At 47.7% G+C, this 18,009-nt stretch overlaps 3 protein-coding genes across 4 annotated transcripts; all 3 read right to left on the reverse strand.

Moving 5' to 3' along the window:
* Positions 1-2,262: 2,262 nt before the first annotated feature.
* Positions 2,263-4,381, reverse strand: LOC101754743 (pentatricopeptide repeat-containing protein At4g14820). Its single transcript, XM_004967186.3, has one exon. The coding sequence runs from the start codon at positions 4,234-4,236 to the stop codon at positions 2,710-2,712; it is 1,527 nt and encodes a 508-aa protein (XP_004967243.2). The 5' UTR covers positions 4,237-4,381; the 3' UTR covers positions 2,263-2,709.
* A 145-nt stretch (positions 4,382-4,526) lies between these two features.
* Positions 4,527-10,583, reverse strand: LOC101762978 (subtilisin-like protease SBT2.6). Of its 2 annotated transcripts, XM_004966058.4 has the most exons (11): positions 10,226-10,583; positions 9,454-9,663; positions 8,904-9,048; positions 8,411-8,805; positions 8,066-8,161; positions 7,826-7,898; positions 7,027-7,312; positions 6,508-6,833; positions 5,770-6,037; positions 5,322-5,603; positions 4,804-5,216 (listed from the first exon to the last, which is right to left on the reverse strand). In XM_004966058.4, exons 2-11 carry the CDS (start codon positions 9,627-9,629, stop codon positions 4,804-4,806), a joined length of 2,460 nt encoding a protein of 819 aa, XP_004966115.1. In that variant the 5' UTR covers positions 9,630-9,663; positions 10,226-10,583. The 2 variants fall into 2 exon arrangements, with proteins under 2 accessions (XP_022681762.1, XP_004966115.1); XM_022826027.1 differs by lacking the exon at positions 10,226-10,583 and having other exon boundaries at positions 4,527-5,216; positions 9,454-9,629.
* Positions 10,584-13,582: 2,999 nt separating this feature from the next.
* LOC101755148 (putative clathrin assembly protein At5g57200) lies at positions 13,583-16,795 on the reverse strand. The gene is made up of 14 exons (XM_022826149.1): positions 16,615-16,795; positions 16,435-16,532; positions 16,198-16,336; positions 15,941-16,065; positions 15,762-15,854; positions 15,609-15,659; positions 15,457-15,522; positions 15,288-15,353; positions 15,123-15,203; positions 14,950-15,030; positions 14,635-14,814; positions 14,470-14,545; positions 14,223-14,350; positions 13,583-14,129 (listed from the first exon to the last, which is right to left on the reverse strand). The coding sequence occupies exons 1-14, from the start codon at positions 16,793-16,795 to the stop codon at positions 13,788-13,790; spliced, it is 1,707 nt and encodes a 568-aa protein (XP_022681884.1). The 3' UTR covers positions 13,583-13,787.
* Positions 16,796-18,009: the final 1,214 nt, after the last annotated feature.

An 18,009-nucleotide genomic window follows, 5' to 3' on the forward strand; every position in this document is an offset into this window, starting at 1 on the left:
GATAGCAAGTTGCGAATCATGGAAAAGTTATGTGCTGTATTCAAATAAAAATCCAAGCAGCCTGATCGACCTCACCGCTCTGTGTTTTGTCTGTTCATCGGTTTCGTACAAGGCACTCGCATAGTACAATCCGTGATGAACCACATCACGTCCATGTCTCCTAGAGGTCATGTGTTTCACAAAATTCATCGAAATTTTATATAACTAGGTATAAATTAGTAGTACACGCGGCATGCTTGTGCCATCTGGACATCTGGTTTCGTACGAGTAGGAGTCGGCCGTCCAAGTCGCCGTCTCTCCCTCGTCAGTACGGCACGCACCAAACGGTGTGTGTGTGTGTGTGGAAACGGCGATCGACACACCAGGATTCTAAATTTTTCAAAAAAAAAAACAGACACACCAGGATTCTAGGGTCAGGCCACTTGACGATTGATAAGTATACTGAGCACACCAACTGTTTTCTCGAGAAACTTTTATTTAAAAATATCTCGAGAAAATTAATTCTGAATGATCCATCAGGTTCAGGTCGGGTGGCTGGTCTCTTTCGATCAGCACCTGCAGCGGACACACTCGGTAGCCCCAGCCCACAGGTAGAGTAGGCAGGTAGTCAGGCCCCCCCTCTTTCAGTTTGATCTTTGGGAGTGCTTGGTTTGAGGAGGCATCCATTCTGAACCAGGTGGTACATCATAAGTTAATTTTCAAATTTGATTTAATAAATCTATTCCTTGTATTAGTACTAACTACTCCTTCCGTTCCAAATTACTATTCGTTTTGTATTAGTACTAACTAGTCCTTCCATTCCAAATTACTATTCATTTTGGCTTTTCTAGGTACATAGTTTTTGATATGCAGCTAGATATATATAACAATAAATAACAATTTGCAGTTTAGGACGGAGGGAGTATTAGTTTCCGAGGAAGGATACAGTGATGGATGGATCAACTCTCATTCCATTACGCAAATTAAATAAAAAAATAACAATTGAAAAATGATGGAACTATCTCATTACTCAAACTAAACACCCTATTTATTATTGGCTCTCCTCTTGCTCTACCATCAACACGTACGAGAGAGCCAGTCGAAGGCTTGGTCGTGATTTGGAAGCAATCTCAAGTCCCTGATCAGTGGTCGTTGCCATCAATGTTGGTTGACTGACCGTGCCCCGGAGAGCACTGCGCCTCCGGCGACTAACTTTTGATTTTCTGGCCACCGGTTGCCGCGAACCTTTGAATCCTTCAAACCACACAACTCGTGTACGTGTTAGTGGACGATGAATTCTTGTTTGATTAAGTTAGGGCGCCACTACTGTCAATCTTAACACTCAAAAAACACGTCTTTATCAAGCAATTCGGACCGTGCTGCATCACTTTTCGGCTTCCAGGGTCCTGCATCATCAGACTCGGCAACGGCGCGTGCAACATCTGTCGAGCACTACTGGGGTCCAACACTTAAACATCCCAGAATCCAGATGCAAAATTGATGGCCGTTGTTTTCAGTATGTAGTTTCTATCATATGTTTGGACGCCAAATCTTTTGACTCTAAGGGGTCACCAGACCTGGGCTTGGATCTCAGTGTCAGAGATTGAGCACACAAGATGAAAAGAATCTTTGGACATTTCCAGGCCAGTGATGCTGTATTTTGACTGCTTTTTCTGCAGTGCATCACCTACTCAACTTATTGGAGAAGCGTTTTCAGCAAGGTCGTCAAGATAGGAACTGAAGAACAATTCTTGAATTTGTCTGCTAGGAAAATGAGCCCCATGTGTAACCAGTATTTACAGAGAAAGTCCACGTATATACAAAAACAATTGCTGGATTGCTGGTCCTTCCAGCATGAGGTTATCACAGTAACATCAACAGGAGCAATCACCGAGGAATCGAAACAACAGGACAAACCTGGATAGATATCAAGATGATACTCTCAAGAATGTTTCACGTGGCAAGTGCGATAACATGTTTTTCACAAAACAGAATGCACAAACATACAATTTTACTTTTCCATATACTGATGAAGAAATAACAGCTCTGACTGAAAAACATACCAAATGGCATCCTTCTTTTTTTCTTGAATATTCACATGATTGTTGTTCGTGCTACGAATCACCAGCTCAAATTATGGGGCAAGCGTGTACATCAATACGGTTGCAAAGATATGAACATATACCGATTCTTAATTCATGGTGCTAGGAAAATGAGTCCGTGTAACTGGTGTTTACATATTAATTAAGTCCGCACAGAGGAGCAATATCGAATTGCAGGTCCTTCAAAACATCAACACAAGCATCACTTAGGCCACCAAGTACTAACCAACAGTATGACAAATATGGATACCGAAAATGGCATCTTTTCTTGTTCACACAGCACATGCCATGACACTTAACTGATTCGAAAGATTTCACTACGACCCTGGAACAATATATCTTGCAAAACAGTGCAGGGAAATCTATTCTAATTTTCTATGAAACTTGAGACATTCAATTTTTCTGACAACACTATATTTACCTAAATCTTATGCAAAAGAACTGAGGCATGCAACTCAATTCTCTTATCAGGTTCTTCATGAGAGGCACAAAACATAGACACAAGCACATAATGTGCTAGTAAGGCAAGCAAATTCGTGGTTATGCAGCATTGTGCATCTCGAAGCAGTGGAGTTGGAAAAGTCACCGGCGAGCGGTGATGTGTACTAGCATACAAGCTTTCTGCACTTTAGTCACCATTGACTTCAACATAAGACGCCGCAATAGCACCTCTTGAAGTCCCTTTCCTTGCTCCCATGTCCAACCTAATATCTACCACACGTCTCCAATCCTCATCTGCAGCATACAAGTTTGACGCCAGTACGTAATTCCCCTCATGGTGGGGCTCCATGCCGATCACATGATCCATCACCTTCCTTGCTAAGCTGGCATTCCCATGGTCACGACAAGCACCGGCCAAAACACGCCATATCATATGATCAGGCTTAACAGGCATGGCCAGGACGAACGCAAATGCCTCGCCCAATGCTCCAGCTTTGCACAGCATGTCTACCATGCTCCCATAGTGCTCCATCCATGGTGTGATGCTGTACTCCTCCACCATGGACTTGAACAGTTGGCACCCCTCGTTCACTAGGCTGGAGTGACCACAGGCATTGAGTACACTCAAGAAGATAACCTCATCAGGCTGGAACCCTTCTCTGAGCATCTGCGCAAACCGAACAAGGGCAGCCACTCCATGCCCATTCATGGCAAGTGCTTGTATCATGGCCGTCCACGAAACCACTGTCCTCAATCCCATCAGGTCAAATATCTCACATGATCTCCTCACCCTCCCCATCTTCCCATGCATGTGTATGAGGGCATTGGCGATACGGGTGTTCTGCAGGAACCCATTCTCAAGCGCACACTGTTCCACCCAGTCCCCCAAACTCGACATGCAGTCCAGCTTAGTGCAGGCCGAGATGACAGCAAGCAGGGTGACCTCATCGACCTTGACACCAGAATTCCTCATCTCCTCGAACACTTCCAGTGCCTCAGTTGGGCGCCCATTCTCGGAGCAAGCATTGATCATGGATGTCCAAGAAACAGCAGTCCTCATGCCAACCCCCATGCCGGTGAACACCGTCCTCGCATCCTTCAGCCGCCTGCACCTGCCGTACATGTTCACCAACGCACTGAGCACGGGGAGGTCAAGATCGACGACGTTCCTCACAGCGTACCCGTGGAGCTCCCTCCCGTGCACTGAGCTCCTCAGCTGCGCGCACGCGGACAGGAGGCTCGTGACCGAGATGCCGTCTGGCCGTGCCCCCGCGTCGCGCGCCATGGCGGACGCAGCGGCCAGGGCGTGGCGGGGGTGGCCGGAGCGCGCGTAGGCGGATACCAGGGCGTTCCATAGCGGGATGTCCGGGCGCGGGATTTCGTCGAACAGCTGGCGCGCGGCGGCGATGCGGCCGGAGGCAGCGTAGGACTTGAGCAGGGCCGAGCAGCAGTGGAGGCAGGAGGGGACGACGCTGAGCTTCAGGGCGTGCGCGTGGAGGCGGGTCGCGGAGGCGGCGGAGAGCGCGCGAAGGATGGCCGCGCCGGTGCGCAAGGCGGTGGCGCTCATGGGGCATGGCGGCGTCCACGGCTCGGCGGCTTTAACACAGAGCTCGGAGGAAGCAGGTCCCACAGAACAGACACCTGCTGCCCGACGGAAACGGACTGAGATTATTCGACGCGATCGAAAAACTGGGCCAGCGACATTCTCCGCCATCCAAATATTGAGCCCAAAGTTCCTCTCTAAAAGAATATTGGGCCCAAAGTAGGTCGCATTGGATGGATCCCAATGTGGGGCCCATTGACGAAGCCTCGTTTGTGGTCCAGAGTTGAAGGCTGTTTATTCGGCCTTCTGCATTTTTGCATCCTCCCAACAAAATTGGTGCCATCTTGAAAAGAAATTCTACACGTTTTATTTTCAAATGCTTAGATTTGAGAAAAAAAATAAATGAAGATTTCTGATATGTAGGATCAAACTCTGAGCGAAACACACAAAAAAGAGTAGGATGGGATTCAAATTTCCATGCATTAGAATTAGAAAAGGACGTGGCTACAAGCCCCATACAAGAGATACCCTGATCATGTCAAATAGGCTTAAGCACCCACATATATTTTACAACCTGGGGGACATGCATAACAAGTACAGCATTTTGCTAACTCTTATTCTCTACAAGCTATGAAAAAATTACAGCATTCCTCTGCAGCTCAAGACCTCGGACTTCAGAGGCACAACTCCGCTCTTCCTATTCTCTACTCTCTAGCGCCTGTCACAGTCGTCTTCTACCTATTTGAATCCCATAGCTACCACTGGGATTCTGACGAGGTGACCTCTGTCGCCTTTCATCCTGATCTCGCCGAAACTGTAGGTGCCAGTCACGGACCTAGCTGTCAGGGTTACCGTTATATCCCTAGATGCTCCAGGGAGCACTGTGAGGGCTGCAGGTGTCACATCCAGCGCTATTTCTGGCGGCATTCTTGTCATGATGGTGTAGGTCTCGGTCTCTTCAGACACGCTCGTGACAGTCCGCTTCACTGTCACCGTGCCTCGAAGTTGAGAGATGGTGATTGAGGGGATGTTGAGATCATAAGGACGCTGTCCCTTGGAGCTGGAGTTGCAGGATGCACCAGCTATGTTTGACACTTCACTATGATTGACGTCTGGGATCGAGCACAAAAATGTGATGTAGTCTTCATGGGCTGCCAGCATGAATAAAGCAAAATTAGACAAGGGATGTGGCATTGCCATCTGAATAACTTCGACCAGCTTATCTAACAAAAAAAATTGGCAGTAATTGAACTTACTTGCATCTAGAACAAGGCCAGGATCAAGGGCAGCTTTTGGGTTAACCGCACCACTGCCACAATCAAATGGTGTGGCCCGTGAAAGTGTCATCATTTCTGATGTTGTGTATTGCTGCGCTCTAAGAGGATGGCTCCCTTTGTCCAGTGTATTAGCCGTAGTCATCAAGGCAGATTTTATTGCTGAGGGGCTCCACTTCGGGTTCTTCTGCTTTATCAGTGCCGCAATACCAGCAATGTGCGGTGCAGCCATGCTAGTTCCGGAAACCATGGCAAATCCTTCACCTGGAAAATGTTACCACCAGATGAGAATTTTTAGTAAGCTCAAACACAAACCGATTGTCCTTATGAATTACCGATCCACAAGAAATACACAAGGATGTCGTAACTTGTAAGTGTTGCACTGAAATGCTGAGAATTGAGGAGGGAAACATTTACAGACAAAGCTTACCAGCATAGTTTGATTCATCTGTTCCATTAGGTGCCCATGCAGCCCATATAAGATTGCCAGGAGCAAGTATATCTGGCTTAAGAACATCAGCATCTTGAAAGCTAAAATCTTTTACATCGGGTCCTCGAGAAGAGAACAGCGCAACCTGGGGAGCTGAATTGTATAATGTTGGTGCCAAACCATCGGCAATACCTGCTGTTGCTTTAAAGACTGTAGCCCTTCCAGCCCAATCTCTTGTGGTAGAAGAGTTGTAGTAGTCTATAAGATCCTACAAAACCAAGATTGATATTATTTAAGTATTTAACTCAAGGAACAACAATAAATAATGGAGCGACTTGGGGTACAATAGAGATGAAAGCCAACAAGAGCTGCTAACAAAGACGATATGATAAAGCAAAAGAGGTAACACTAAAAGTAATAGGAAATAGTTAGCATAGGTTGGTTTCAGCATGTGGATTGCATCTATCTATACTAGAAAATTTAATATAAGAGCAAAACATGTATAGGTACTTCACTTAGTACCACCTCCTTTTTGTCATGTCATCCTACAATAGCAGCAGTTCTATACAATTCAGCCCACTACTCTGAAAGTTGTATCTCCTTGTCAATCGTGTTTCCAGCCCAAATTCAATGTTTTTAGAGAATTACATTGTGTATTTACTGATGTATTTCATGTTTACACGGTCTCATTTTTTAGCGACATTCATATGCAATAAGGCTCTATTAGAAGTATAATACCGTTGTCTTGCTGACATCTGTGATGAGAATTCCAGGGATGCTGACTGGCACAGGATCAAATTTTGTTCCAGGATAACTATTCTCCACAGCAACAATAAAGCCAGTCGCACCAAGACTCTTGGCAGTCTGAGACACTTTCTTTATTGAAGCTGTCCCAGAAATGTAATTGAACGAATAGCCGCACAAAAGAATCTTTCCTTGCACCTTCCTCTTATTCAAGAGTTCTGGCCTCTGACAGTCTAATGCACTATACTTCGTTGCAGATGAACCCAGCAGAGCATCGGCCGCAGAAATCAGGCTGAATGACTTGTTCCCATGTGTTGCAGCTGCATTCAGATGAGAAAAACGTCAACCAACCATAAGCAGGAACTTCAAAAGTAATTATCAGAATAACAGGACCACTAGAATGGCTTGTTCTATTTCATTTTGCACAATTTCTATAATGTGGTCTGAACATTGTACATTTGTACTGATAACAAGTCAATGCATTTGCTGAAAAGACACATCAAAAGGACTTACGTGATACTCCAAGTCCAGAAAGAAGTTTCCCATTTCCGAGTGTTAAATGATTTTTGTATCTACGGTCATCAACTCCAGCAGCTACGGTGGTTATCCATGGGCTGAAGGAGACCAGTGTTTTTGGAAATGGTCCTCCATTTCCAGCAGCTTGGGCAACAAAAACCCCAGCTTTCACAGCAGAGAGAAGAGCTGCATCAAAAGGGTTCAAAAACGTAGTCCGCGTAGCTGTTGGTGGGCTATTTGGTCCAACCGAAAGGTTGAGAATGTCAACACCATCCTGAACAGCCTGCAAATAGCTATCCATGCATTAGCTCCCACATATTGGAGGCTTGCAATAGTGACACATGTTATTATCTACCCTGTCTTCTATTCAGTGCACGACATGGTTTAAAGTCAGCGTTATCAGATATTTGTTAAGTCAGCGTTATCAGATATTTGTTAAGTCAGCGTTATCAGATATTTGTTACGACATCTAGCAAGAAAATGAACTTACATTGTACTTCATACTTGTCAAAGTGTAACATCCGTTATACCCAACAGCCTATCAGGATTAAAGAAAATAATAGCACCCCAAATTTGTTTAGAAGAAAGGTTGGGGCTCTATTTAGAAACTGGAAGCTACATAAGCTACCAACTTATTCAACTGTTAAAACTTAAAACCACTATGCCCTTTCTGCTAATTTTTCTATCAAGTCAACCTTAAGGAATGCTGCCAAGCGCTTTTATCAAACATCTTTTAACATATCGCAGAATCCAGCAAAAGATTGCACACAAAGAATTTCCGGATCACATATCATACCTGATCGATAGCAGCCACAACATCAGCTACATAACCACCAAAGAGTCTGTAAAGAACCTTGTAGACAGCTATCCTAACAGGCACAAACTAAAAGACATTAGTCGTTGGCAAGTAAGCAACAGATAAATGGCTTTCTCAAAAACTAATCATCATGATACTGATAGAAGATAGGTGCTTCTGTAGTATTCCTGAATAAAACTGCATGTAACTTCAGAAAATGCTAAAGAAATCAAAGCTCACCTAGCACGTGGAGCCATGCCGCTTGCCTTTCCAAATTCATGACCATGCATTCGAACCGGAATTCCATTGTTTCCAGCAGCAATTGCAGCCGTATGACTGTTGAAGGAAAATACCATACATGTATCAGCTAAGTCCTGTCATTTTCCAAAAAGATAAAAAAGAAGTGGAATAACTAGTTTTGAAGAAAAACATGCTTCAAGCTGAGAGGTTTCCTCTGCAGGCCAAGCATTGTAATATAAACAGTACATTTCTGAAGTTACAAGCATGAATGCAAATAGTACATTTGGCTGCTCCAAACCAGAGCAGCACATATAAGAGCTAAGAGGAAATCATCAGGGGCATGACCTTCCATGACCATCACCATCTAATGGAGATGCAAATTCAATATCAGGATTAAATGCTCCAGCAGCCATGGCAGCTTTCGCAAAATGCTGGGCCCCAACTATCTTCCCATTACAGAAGCTTCTATGTGTTACTGGATCCATCTCACATTTCCCTTTATAACGAGGAACAGGTCCATAAGGATCAGTTTTGTGGGAAGAGAAGCTCGGATGTTGCGGATAAATTCCAGAATCCACAAAGCCAATCACAACATCTTCACCAGCTCTATCAAATCCACCTCCTGTTGGCCACACCCCAGTTGGCAATCCAAGAAACTGAGGGGTGTGTGTAGTCAGTTTCTGTATCTTCATGTCCCTCTCAACATGCTTAACTCCTGGGGCTTTCCTCAAGAACTCAGCCTAGGACAGGGAAACAATATGTTCAATCAAGATAACAACAACGAAGTGGAACAGAGAAAAGGATATGTGCCTCTTAGCAAAATTGGGATGTCAGATACCTGCAGAGATGACATGTGAACTGCGAAGCCATTGATAAGATGATGGTAACTATAAAGCTTCTCGTAAGTCCCTTCTACAAAAAGTGAGTCTAGGAGATTGTCATGGTGCCTTCGAAGGTGGAGCGAATACGATGTGACAGTTTCACTGCAAATCAGAAAATTTGGAGTGAAGACAAAACTATCGCGTTTGCACCGTAAGCACAAGAAGACTGCAATATAAAACTTAATCAGGATATTTCAAGTTTGAAACCAAGGAGCCTACAGCAAAATAACAACAGGTGAGCACCTATTTTTAAAGTTTTCACATTGTAAATTCTCAATTAGTGTATTGTTCGCATGAGCGCAGAGCTCAGACCCTACCCAATACATCTTTGATAACTGACATACTAGTAGTGGCAAAAGAGTAGGCGCTTCCATCAACAACTTTGATATGGAGCTAAATAACTCAATATCAAGTTCAAATCGCAGCAAAACTTGAGAAATAAAATTCAACAAGGCCTGAGTTCAGACTTTGTAGACATGGTCAAAAGCATCAGCAAGCGTACAATACCTGGTAACATCCATCTCCTCATCCAAATCCACAGCAGTTGCTGGAAACCCTTCAACACCACCTCGGTAGCTCACAACTGGATCCCCTTCCATGGTCACAATGTAGACATCATGTGTTCCAAGGACCACTTGTTGCACAAAGACAAGAAGCAAACATGCAAGCTTGATCCTCTTCATCTTCGACAGTGTCCGGAACGCGGCACAGCAGAACCTTCGAAACATAGGGAGCGAGAAACTATCAGGTCAAGCACTCAACACGGACAAAAACATTCGCAGTCAAAAACTTGGCATGCCCAGCAAGCATATTAGTCCAACGGTAGAAGTACAGTGGCTACGCGCCAACACTGACTGCTGCAAAAGTTATCGAACACCGTCAAGGGGGCATGGCACCACTCCCCGCTGGTCCCGCCCGTACCCCGCGGTGCCAGAGCTTGCCCACCTTCACAGGGCTCCCATGGAGTGCGCATTTATGGAAGGATTGGAAGCTCTTAAATTTGGGAGTGCCCATAGATATTAAATGGCTCAAGTGACACTGGTAGTAAATCAGTAGTATGAACGGCTGCCGCATTTCTCATTTCTCCCTCTTGAGAACGGATTGATCTTTAGATGAACTGAACTTTTTGTCACTTTTTATTTGGGGATGAAGAGAGCAAATATTTCGATTGGGTGTCCCTTCCCAAGAAGGTAAGAACAAAACAGAATCTTATTTGCCCCGGACAAAAAAAAACAGAACGCTTGCAGCAATCAATCCAAGCAAACCTAAGATTACTCACTCTGCAACACAAGAAATGGTTCCTCCGCTTCCAGGTGGATCTCCAGCCCACCACGCTGGACACCGAGGGAGGAGCTGCGGCGCGGCCCCAGACAGAGAAGCAAGTGGCCGCTGGGTGGCGGCGGGAGTGGCTCCGGCGGACGGGATCACTCCACCTCAATCACGCTTCCCAATGGCGGCGACGGCAGCGGCATGCCCGGCGCGAGGTGCGCGATGGGCCGCGAGGGTTAGGGTTTGGGAAGCGGGAGAGTGGGGGGGAGCGAGCGAAGTGGCCGCGGTGTGGTGTGGAGTGGAGCGGAGTGGAGGGAGGCAAAGCTGCGTGCTTGCTGGCTAATGGTGCGTCGCCTTTTGGCTGCCTCTCCCTTGTCTTTAATGGAGGGAGGCAACAGCCAAGGCAAGCATCTCAAATCCTTTTTCTCCCTCTCTTTTTTTTCCTCCCTCACGCTTTTGCCACGTCGCCTCCCACGTAGACTGGTCGAACGTGACCCGCACTGTCAGTGAGAGTAACGTGACAGAGGCGGTGTACGGCACGGTTTTTTTTTATCGAAGGTGACGCCTCCTCCTCCTCCGCCCATGGCGGCATGGGCATCGGGCCGGGATACTAGCAACTGCACCGGGTCTTGGTGGATTCGCAGGCGATGGCTCCACCTGTCAGTGGGTGTCGGTTTATGGACTTGGTCTTCTTAGGAGCGGATCCGTGAACTCGGGCGTGTGCGCGCGTGACCGCCGCGGCCGTGGGTCCCGCGGTGGAGCGGCGGCCGCTCGCCCTCTTCCGCGTGCGTGCGCCTGGTCCTTGCGGTCCAACAGAAGCGGGCCCCGAGTGCAAGTGACTAGTCATCCGTGGACCGCGCCCACTGACAGGCCAGGGGGAATGGAGCGGCGCCTCGGTGCTGGCGCGCCGATCCAGCTCTGGCCGCTTGTTGCCCCTAGCAAGTTACTCGGAACAAGTGTCGTGTCGGTCGGCGACGGCGCCGCGCGCGGCCCTCCGTGGAGCCTGTCCACTGGACCTCCGCCGACGTGGCAACAGCCACGCGCCGACGGCCGACGAGGCTCCTGATGACGAGCAGCGACTACGGCGGCGCACAGGCACAGCTGCTGTGCACGTGCGCCCAGGTTTTGAGCTTTTTGAATGGAGACTTGAACAGAGCAGAGGAGCGCGAGCAGCCGAGCTGGATGCCTTGCCGGGATCACGAGATATGCAGGGGAATTAGAGACGTTGCGTGTGTCAGGGCGGGCGCTTTGATTCTTGATCCTGAGCCGGGCAGGCCGTCCCCGACGTGCCACGCTCCATCATCGCAGCTCGCAGGTTTTCAAACGGGTGGCTCAGCGGCGCGCCTGGGACTGGGAATGGTATCAGATCAATAATGCTGGTGCGGCGTCTCACTGATCGATCTTCGGATGACAATCTGTGGCACTGAGCTGCAGCTGCAGCTGCTGCTGTGCTCGTTGTCGTATGCGCTATGCCGGTACGTGAGTGTAGCAGTGCACTAATTGTCCGATGTCTCCCGATAAGGCCACGTACAACGGTTGCTGTCGGTAAACTATACCAGGTCACACACAGACAGCTAAAAAGATAGATTTTACGATAAGTTATCTATTTAGCTGTCTGTAAGGTACTCAATTTATCCATTGATATGTTAATCAAGTATAAATTTGATCTTTTGTAGCTATCTATGTAGCCGACGAGATGATTCAGATGATGTATAATGTGTCGATCTTGGCCAACTTCCCATCAATTTTCCTTCCAAACGCTTATAATGTGTCGTCCTCGGCAATGAAGTTCTTCCATGACTTCAGACTCGAGCTTCATCAGTAGCATCCATTTCTTTTGTGCCTTCACCAGTGGGTTCAAGAGTGCCTGGTTCATCACTACTCGGAGCAGGATCATCACTGGCGACATTGACTGGAGACTGGATCTTTATCCCTGCAAAAGTGTACACTATGCAAAAAGCAATATGATATATTACAGATAAGCAAAAAATACCAGCATATATCACAATGAATGTAAATAACACTCTAGTTCCCAATAATGATCGAATAATGTCATCTTGTGCTAGACATGTTGAGATTTAGCAAAGCTGTTGTAATGTTCAGGGTTTTCTTTCAGTAGTTCTATTCCTAATCTTCATGATCTTGCACATGTAAATGGATAGTTAGACCTACTGAGGTAAGTACAGATTATAAAGTATTACTCACTAGCAATATCCGTGTCAACTGCAAGTTGAACTAATTGCCCAATTGAGCAATATAAAAACTATACTCAAATCATACCTTCTAATAGAACTGGACTCAAACATCTCCGAAATGTACTTGCATCTTGGGGGCCTAATCATGGATCAAATGTACTTACATCTACAAAGATGTGTTACTGGCAAAAATTGATTACAAATACCTGCAATCACTAGTTTCTATGAACAATCTTAAAAGAAATTGGAACGATTTGTTACTAGGTAGCTGGATCTGAAGATTGAGGAAACATCAGTTGTTGAGAGTTGAGACAGTGGGCTATGTTCAGCGTTGGGAAAGAAGGTGCCGGTGAAGAAGCTGCTCCTGTTAGTGAAGCAGCTGCGGTAAATCCACTACCGCGCTCCAGCGCAGCAGCGGCAATCCCCGCGCCATTCCGCGTCTGTGTTGTTGTCGCCGCCGCCGCGAGCCCCGCACCCTTCCACAGTTGCGCCGCTGCCGCTTTGCCCTTCAGCTACCCTGCTGACGCCGTGCCCTTCCACGCATGTGCCGCAGCGGCCCTCCGCTCCTGCGCCACCGCCACATCAAGCAGCTCACGCGCCGCCGCCGCTTGCTTCTCCTCTTGCCGCACGTTGCTCACTCACGCTGCAGATGTTGGACCTGTGACTGTTGAGGTGGGGGATTGGGGAGGAAGAAAAGGCATGCTCCAGAAGATTTTGCCGCCATCCCGCAGGAAAATCCCGCTCGCACGCAAGGGATCCGCGGCGCTGGTGACGACTCGCAGCAGGCCGTACAACGCGCGGCTTGAGGGGCCGACTCATTTCGGAGGACGTGCTCACGCTGCCGATGAAGGAGACGCCGACTCCCTCTTCTTCCTTTGTTTAATGATGTCCACGTCAACCTATTTTGCAGACGTGGTGCTAAAAAGACAATGGCCGGCTAACCGATGTACGGGCCCTAATATTACCGAGTGACACACAAGGTCACCCGCACCCGGCCGGCATTCGACGGTCAGAGGGAAAAAATAATCGAAAATTCGAAATCGGCAAGACAAATTAGGCCCAGTATAATTTAGGCCTGGCCCAGAAAGCGTGACAAGCCAGGTGGGCTCTATGTATGATGCAAAATGGGCCATCCGGCCTGGCCCATACCACAAAGGACCAAGCCCGATTACATTCCCGGGCCGAGCACGCACTTGCAGATGGCCCTTGCAGATCCATTTCAACCATCCAGAGTCTGACTGACAACCTTGAGTTGACCAACGGGGTATGTAAAAAAAAATAGAAGCAAATTAACCAGTAATCAGCATACAACTCAAGATTGAGAGAGGTCACGGCACGGACATGTACCCAGAATTGAACTCGATCAATTCCAAATCATCAGATCAAACTGCCTTGAAAAGGGGCGCCACGGGACGCCAGTGCGGCGGCAGAGTACGCATCGCCGAAGGGGTTGTTCAACTGAGACGCGGCAGCAGCAGCACCATACGGATACGGAGGCTGAAGCTGCCGCGGCATCCCGAACATGGCCTCCTGCTGCTGCGCCGCCATCACCGACATCTGCACGCCGGTCGGCGGCGCGACGCCCACGGACATGGCGAACGGATCGTCCTGCTGCTGAGAGCTCTGCCCCTGCCCGTTTCCATAGCCATAGGTGTTCTGCTGCCTCCTCGCGGCGTCCTCGTACAGGCTGTCCAGCAGCAGCTTGTCGAAGCCCCCGGCCTGCAAGAAACATCGCCGCAGATGGAGTCACCGCGTGCTTCAAGGATTATTGGCGGTGCCATTGCTACCAAGAGAAGAGGTGCTGTTCTTTACCAGCTTGCTCTCTGTCAGTTGGCTGCTGCTGCTGCTGCTGGGCTGTGCCGTGACCAGAGCTAGCTCCCAGCCTGATGAACCTGCAGTTATCTCGCCGAAGCTGATTGCAGATGCGTTACCGGAACCGCCTGCCCAATATAGACAAACACGGTTTCGCTCAAATTTGATGACACAGCTAGTGGCCGTTAAATTCATGAGCAGAAAGTAGTAAAGGCTAAAGAGTCGGCTCGGTTGCATGCAGCTTTACCTGGTGGTACTATGGCAAGAGCCAGTGCATTGCTCTCTTCAAGCGCAGCAACGGCAGGGTTTACTTCATGTAAGCCCTGATCATCACCACACCGATGCATATGATCATCTTGTTGCAGATAAACAGCTACTGAATAACAAAGCAATTTACACTGACAAGAATTACCAGTAAATCAGCAGTTGTTGGAGTTTCAGGCTCCTCTTCGTCGCAGTCATCTGCAAACCGAGGTTCTTCTTCAGGCTCAGGAGGAACTTCCTCCGCAACAGGTTCTTCAAACGCCTCGAACATCGGTTCTGGGTTCTGTTCTTCTTCCTGGTAAGGAACGAAATCTAACTGCTGGTACTCCTGTTGAATACAGGAGCAGTTTTAGAGCTTGACAGCAGAAAACAGGCTGACTGAATATGCATAAAACGATAAAACGAGCAGAGATTAGCTGAATGTCACCCTATGGTCTCATTTGGATCATAAAACGATACATACTATGGTCTCATTAGGAACAGGAGCAGTTCTAGGGGCTTCTCTTATGTACTCTTCCATGGTTCCAAGAAATGACGATGGTGGCTGAAAAAAATTCAGAAAAATGCATTTGGCATCAGAATTCAGAACTTCCATACTATAAGCAAATGAACAGTGAAGGTAGTGATGCAAGAGACCTCTCTCAGAATTGGAAATTGGAAGTTTCTCGCTAGTTCCAGACCTCTGCAGAGCTCGTAGAAGTCAGAAAGAGATTTCGCCTGTTATTCTGATGAGCATTAGTTTCACATGCACGGTTGTAAAATTCCACAAAATAAGAGTAATCACGCTGCAGTCAGACACACCAGATTCCCTGTTCTTCTATAGATGTCTTGAGCTTTGATAGCATCAAGTTTTGTCATATCAAAGAACTGCAATACGCCAGAAATTACTAAAATCAAGAAAAAGAAATCCACAAAGTTATATATTGATCTAACAGCAAAGCAATTGCGAGAGGGGATATCATAGAAGTACCGCATCCACAAGGTTGATGATCCCATCATTAACCGCACAATAAATCTTGAAGCTTTCCTTCAACACCTAAGTGATTGCATCTTTTCTCGTCAGCCAAGAGATTTTTTAGCAATGGCGCTAAACAGAACTGTCAGAGCTGAAATTATACATACCAGAGCCAAGGCATACTGTATGAGGTAGTTTCCAAATGCTGCCCCTTCAGGCTGCAACCACCAGTCCATCAAGTATGCAAGATGAGTCAATTTTAGTTTGGAACAGTAATTGATATAGAAGAAACACTCAAGAAAGCCAGTGTTCTTTTATACCTGACAGCCGACAAGGCGGAGGAGCAGCTGCTGCAATGCAGGGAGCTGTTCTAAGAGGTCATCCTTGCCTAAGGTCCTTGTTCTACTTTGCCCCTGAAAGTTAGGCAGATGTCACAAACGGAATGCTAGCAAGAAACTGCATCACTGAAACCCTGCAACTGCAAGAATGACACACAAACCTTGGGGTTTCCCTCAGCAGGTCTCAGTCGCTCCGACTCGATGTCGTATCTTAGGACTCTGAAGCACTCGAGCCGTTCCTCGAGATACAGAGCATATGTCCGCACCCACGCCGAGCAGTCCCATGCTGCAAGGGCAAGACCATCGGAAATTCAAATCCAAGCAGGAGTCAGTTAAAACTCATATCAAAATTTGCTAAAAGAAATATAAAGATTCAAATTCATCATGCAGAAATGGGTGCAGGTCTGAGAGGTGAGACCTAGTGGGCTGGAGTCGTCCTTGAAGTTGGACATCCGCAGGGCATGGCCCTTGCGCCGGTAGCTGAGGAGCTCCTCCCTGAACGCGGCGTCGCCATCGCGCAGCGTCCGGTGTATCACGATCAGCGTCTTCAGAGCAACCTGAGCAATTCGCAAGCATTTTCAGGAAACCAGAAAACACGACGATCGAGCAACGCAATTGGATGCAGGGCCATGGCAATGGCGTCAGGATGACATACCACCCAGTTGTGGGTCTTGGCGAGGCGCCTGGCGAGAGCGTGGACGCAGTAGGATACGTCGGCGAGCGGGCGGGAGGCGGACGTGGCGGCGAAGATCGCTGCAGGGACAGCGAGCGATTGGTCGGAACAATGGAGATCGATGGTCGCGAGAGGACAGAGAGCGAGAATCTTTAATCTCACCGGCGAGGTGGCGCTCCTTGGGCGGTCGCTCGACGTGGGTGGTGGCCTTGACCACGGCGACGTCGAGGTCCTTGCGCTCACGGCCGTTGCCGCCGTTCACCTTGGCGAGCCCCACGGTGGCGGAGTCCTTGATGGCGCCGCACGCCTTGCGCCAGCTCTTGTGCACCGACGCCGTGCCCATCGGCGCCGCGCCGGCCGCCCCGCTCGCTTGTTTCTCTCTGCTGCCCGTTCCGTTCGCGCGACAAGTCGTCGTCGCCGCCGCCGCCGCGGGTGGTGGCTCGCGCGTGGATGGATTCTCCTTTTTAAAAATTCTTTAAGGATCTCAGATTGGCGCGACGTGCGCGGCTGTTCCTGTGCTCCATGCAACGCGAGCGACGCCGAATAAATCAAATCAGAACGGCGGGGCCCCCGCCGGCCGGCGACCGGGCACACGGCTGAGAGGCGCTCTCTTTTGACGTGTTCTCGCTGGTTGCTGCCGCTCAGCAGGCCCCAAATGGAGTTTACTCCATCTGCTTGCTCTCAGGTCAGGGAAAAATTTTCGATTCACTCTCGCGAGAAAATCCAAAGATGACACATGCATCTCAGGATTCCAAATAGAGGCATGCGTCTGTCTGAAACAATAAGTCCAATCGATGCAGGCGGCACTACGAATTCGGAATCTAGGTGCAAAACCATGTCGATTTCAGAACGAGCATTGTTGGATTCTATCAAGCAGCAACGCAATATTCCCATAGTAGGAATAGATGGCACGTCGGAAAAAATGTATATTTCCCAACAGCAATATGACATCGTTCCAAATAGCAAGAACCATCAGATTGCTAACAAGGAATGCAGAGGTAGAAAACTGGGCATGATAAACCAGGTACGCAGTTCACATTATGAACCAACTCGGCATTAGAATTTCACTGTAACAACTAACAACACTGTCTAAACATTCACTGACAGGAGACAAAGTGACATAAAGTACTGGTACTTGACTCTGTAACACGACTAAACTCTTACAGCCACAGCAGCTAGACTAAGTTCTGCTGCCGAAAAGCAGTCGTGCTTACTCCAAAATCCTCTTAGGTTTGGTACATCCCGCTTGTGGCTTCATCCATTTGACCTGCAAGTAAAATAGTAGGATGGAATCATGTCTGACATCAAGAGAACTAAATGGTGATAATAAAGAAACAGAATTACAACAATGTCAAAAAGAAAACACTAAACATGGTAATGAGAGCCATGTATCCACTCTTATGACAACGAAAATGATCAACAAAATACTAAAATGATCAACAAAAAATGGACAAGATACTAATTGCACAACGCATGCAACAAGATAACCAGCATTCCATAACGTGTACACTGTCTATTCCATAACATAAAGGCACTGTTGTGTGCAAAGACTTTCTA

Source organism: Setaria italica, chromosome IV (genome assembly GCF_000263155.2).
Source record: "Setaria italica strain Yugu1 chromosome IV, Setaria_italica_v2.0, whole genome shotgun sequence".
Taxonomy (NCBI): domain Eukaryota; kingdom Viridiplantae; phylum Streptophyta; class Magnoliopsida; order Poales; family Poaceae; genus Setaria; species Setaria italica.

Excerpts from the sequence above, each read along its gene's own strand:
- LOC101754743 (XM_004967186.3), bottom strand. The coding sequence starts at position 4,236 with ATGGCGGAGAATGTCGCTGGCCCAGTTTTTCGATCGCGTCGAATAATC.
- LOC101762978 (XM_022826027.1), bottom strand. The coding sequence starts at position 9,629 with ATGAAGAGGATCAAGCTTGCATGTTTGCTTCTTGTCTTTGTGCAACAA. Across the intron at positions 9,049-9,453 it reads GAGGAGATGGATGTTACCAG|TGAAACTGTCACATCGTATT; the intron begins GTATTGTACGCT and ends TCTGATTTGCAG. Across the intron at positions 7,899-8,065 it reads GGCATGGCTCCACGTGCTAG|GATAGCTGTCTACAAGGTTC; the intron begins GTGAGCTTTGAT and ends TGTGCCTGTTAG.
- LOC101755148 (XM_022826149.1), bottom strand. The coding sequence starts at position 16,795 with ATGGGCACGGCGTCGGTGCACAAGAGCTGGCGCAAGGCGTGCGGCGCC. Across the intron at positions 15,354-15,456 it reads TCATCAACCTTGTGGATGCG|TTCTTTGATATGACAAAACT; the intron begins GTACTTCTATGA and ends GGCGTATTGCAG. Across the intron at positions 14,351-14,469 it reads TCTTGCCATAGTACCACCAG|GCGGTTCCGGTAACGCATCT; the intron begins GTAAAGCTGCAT and ends TATATTGGGCAG.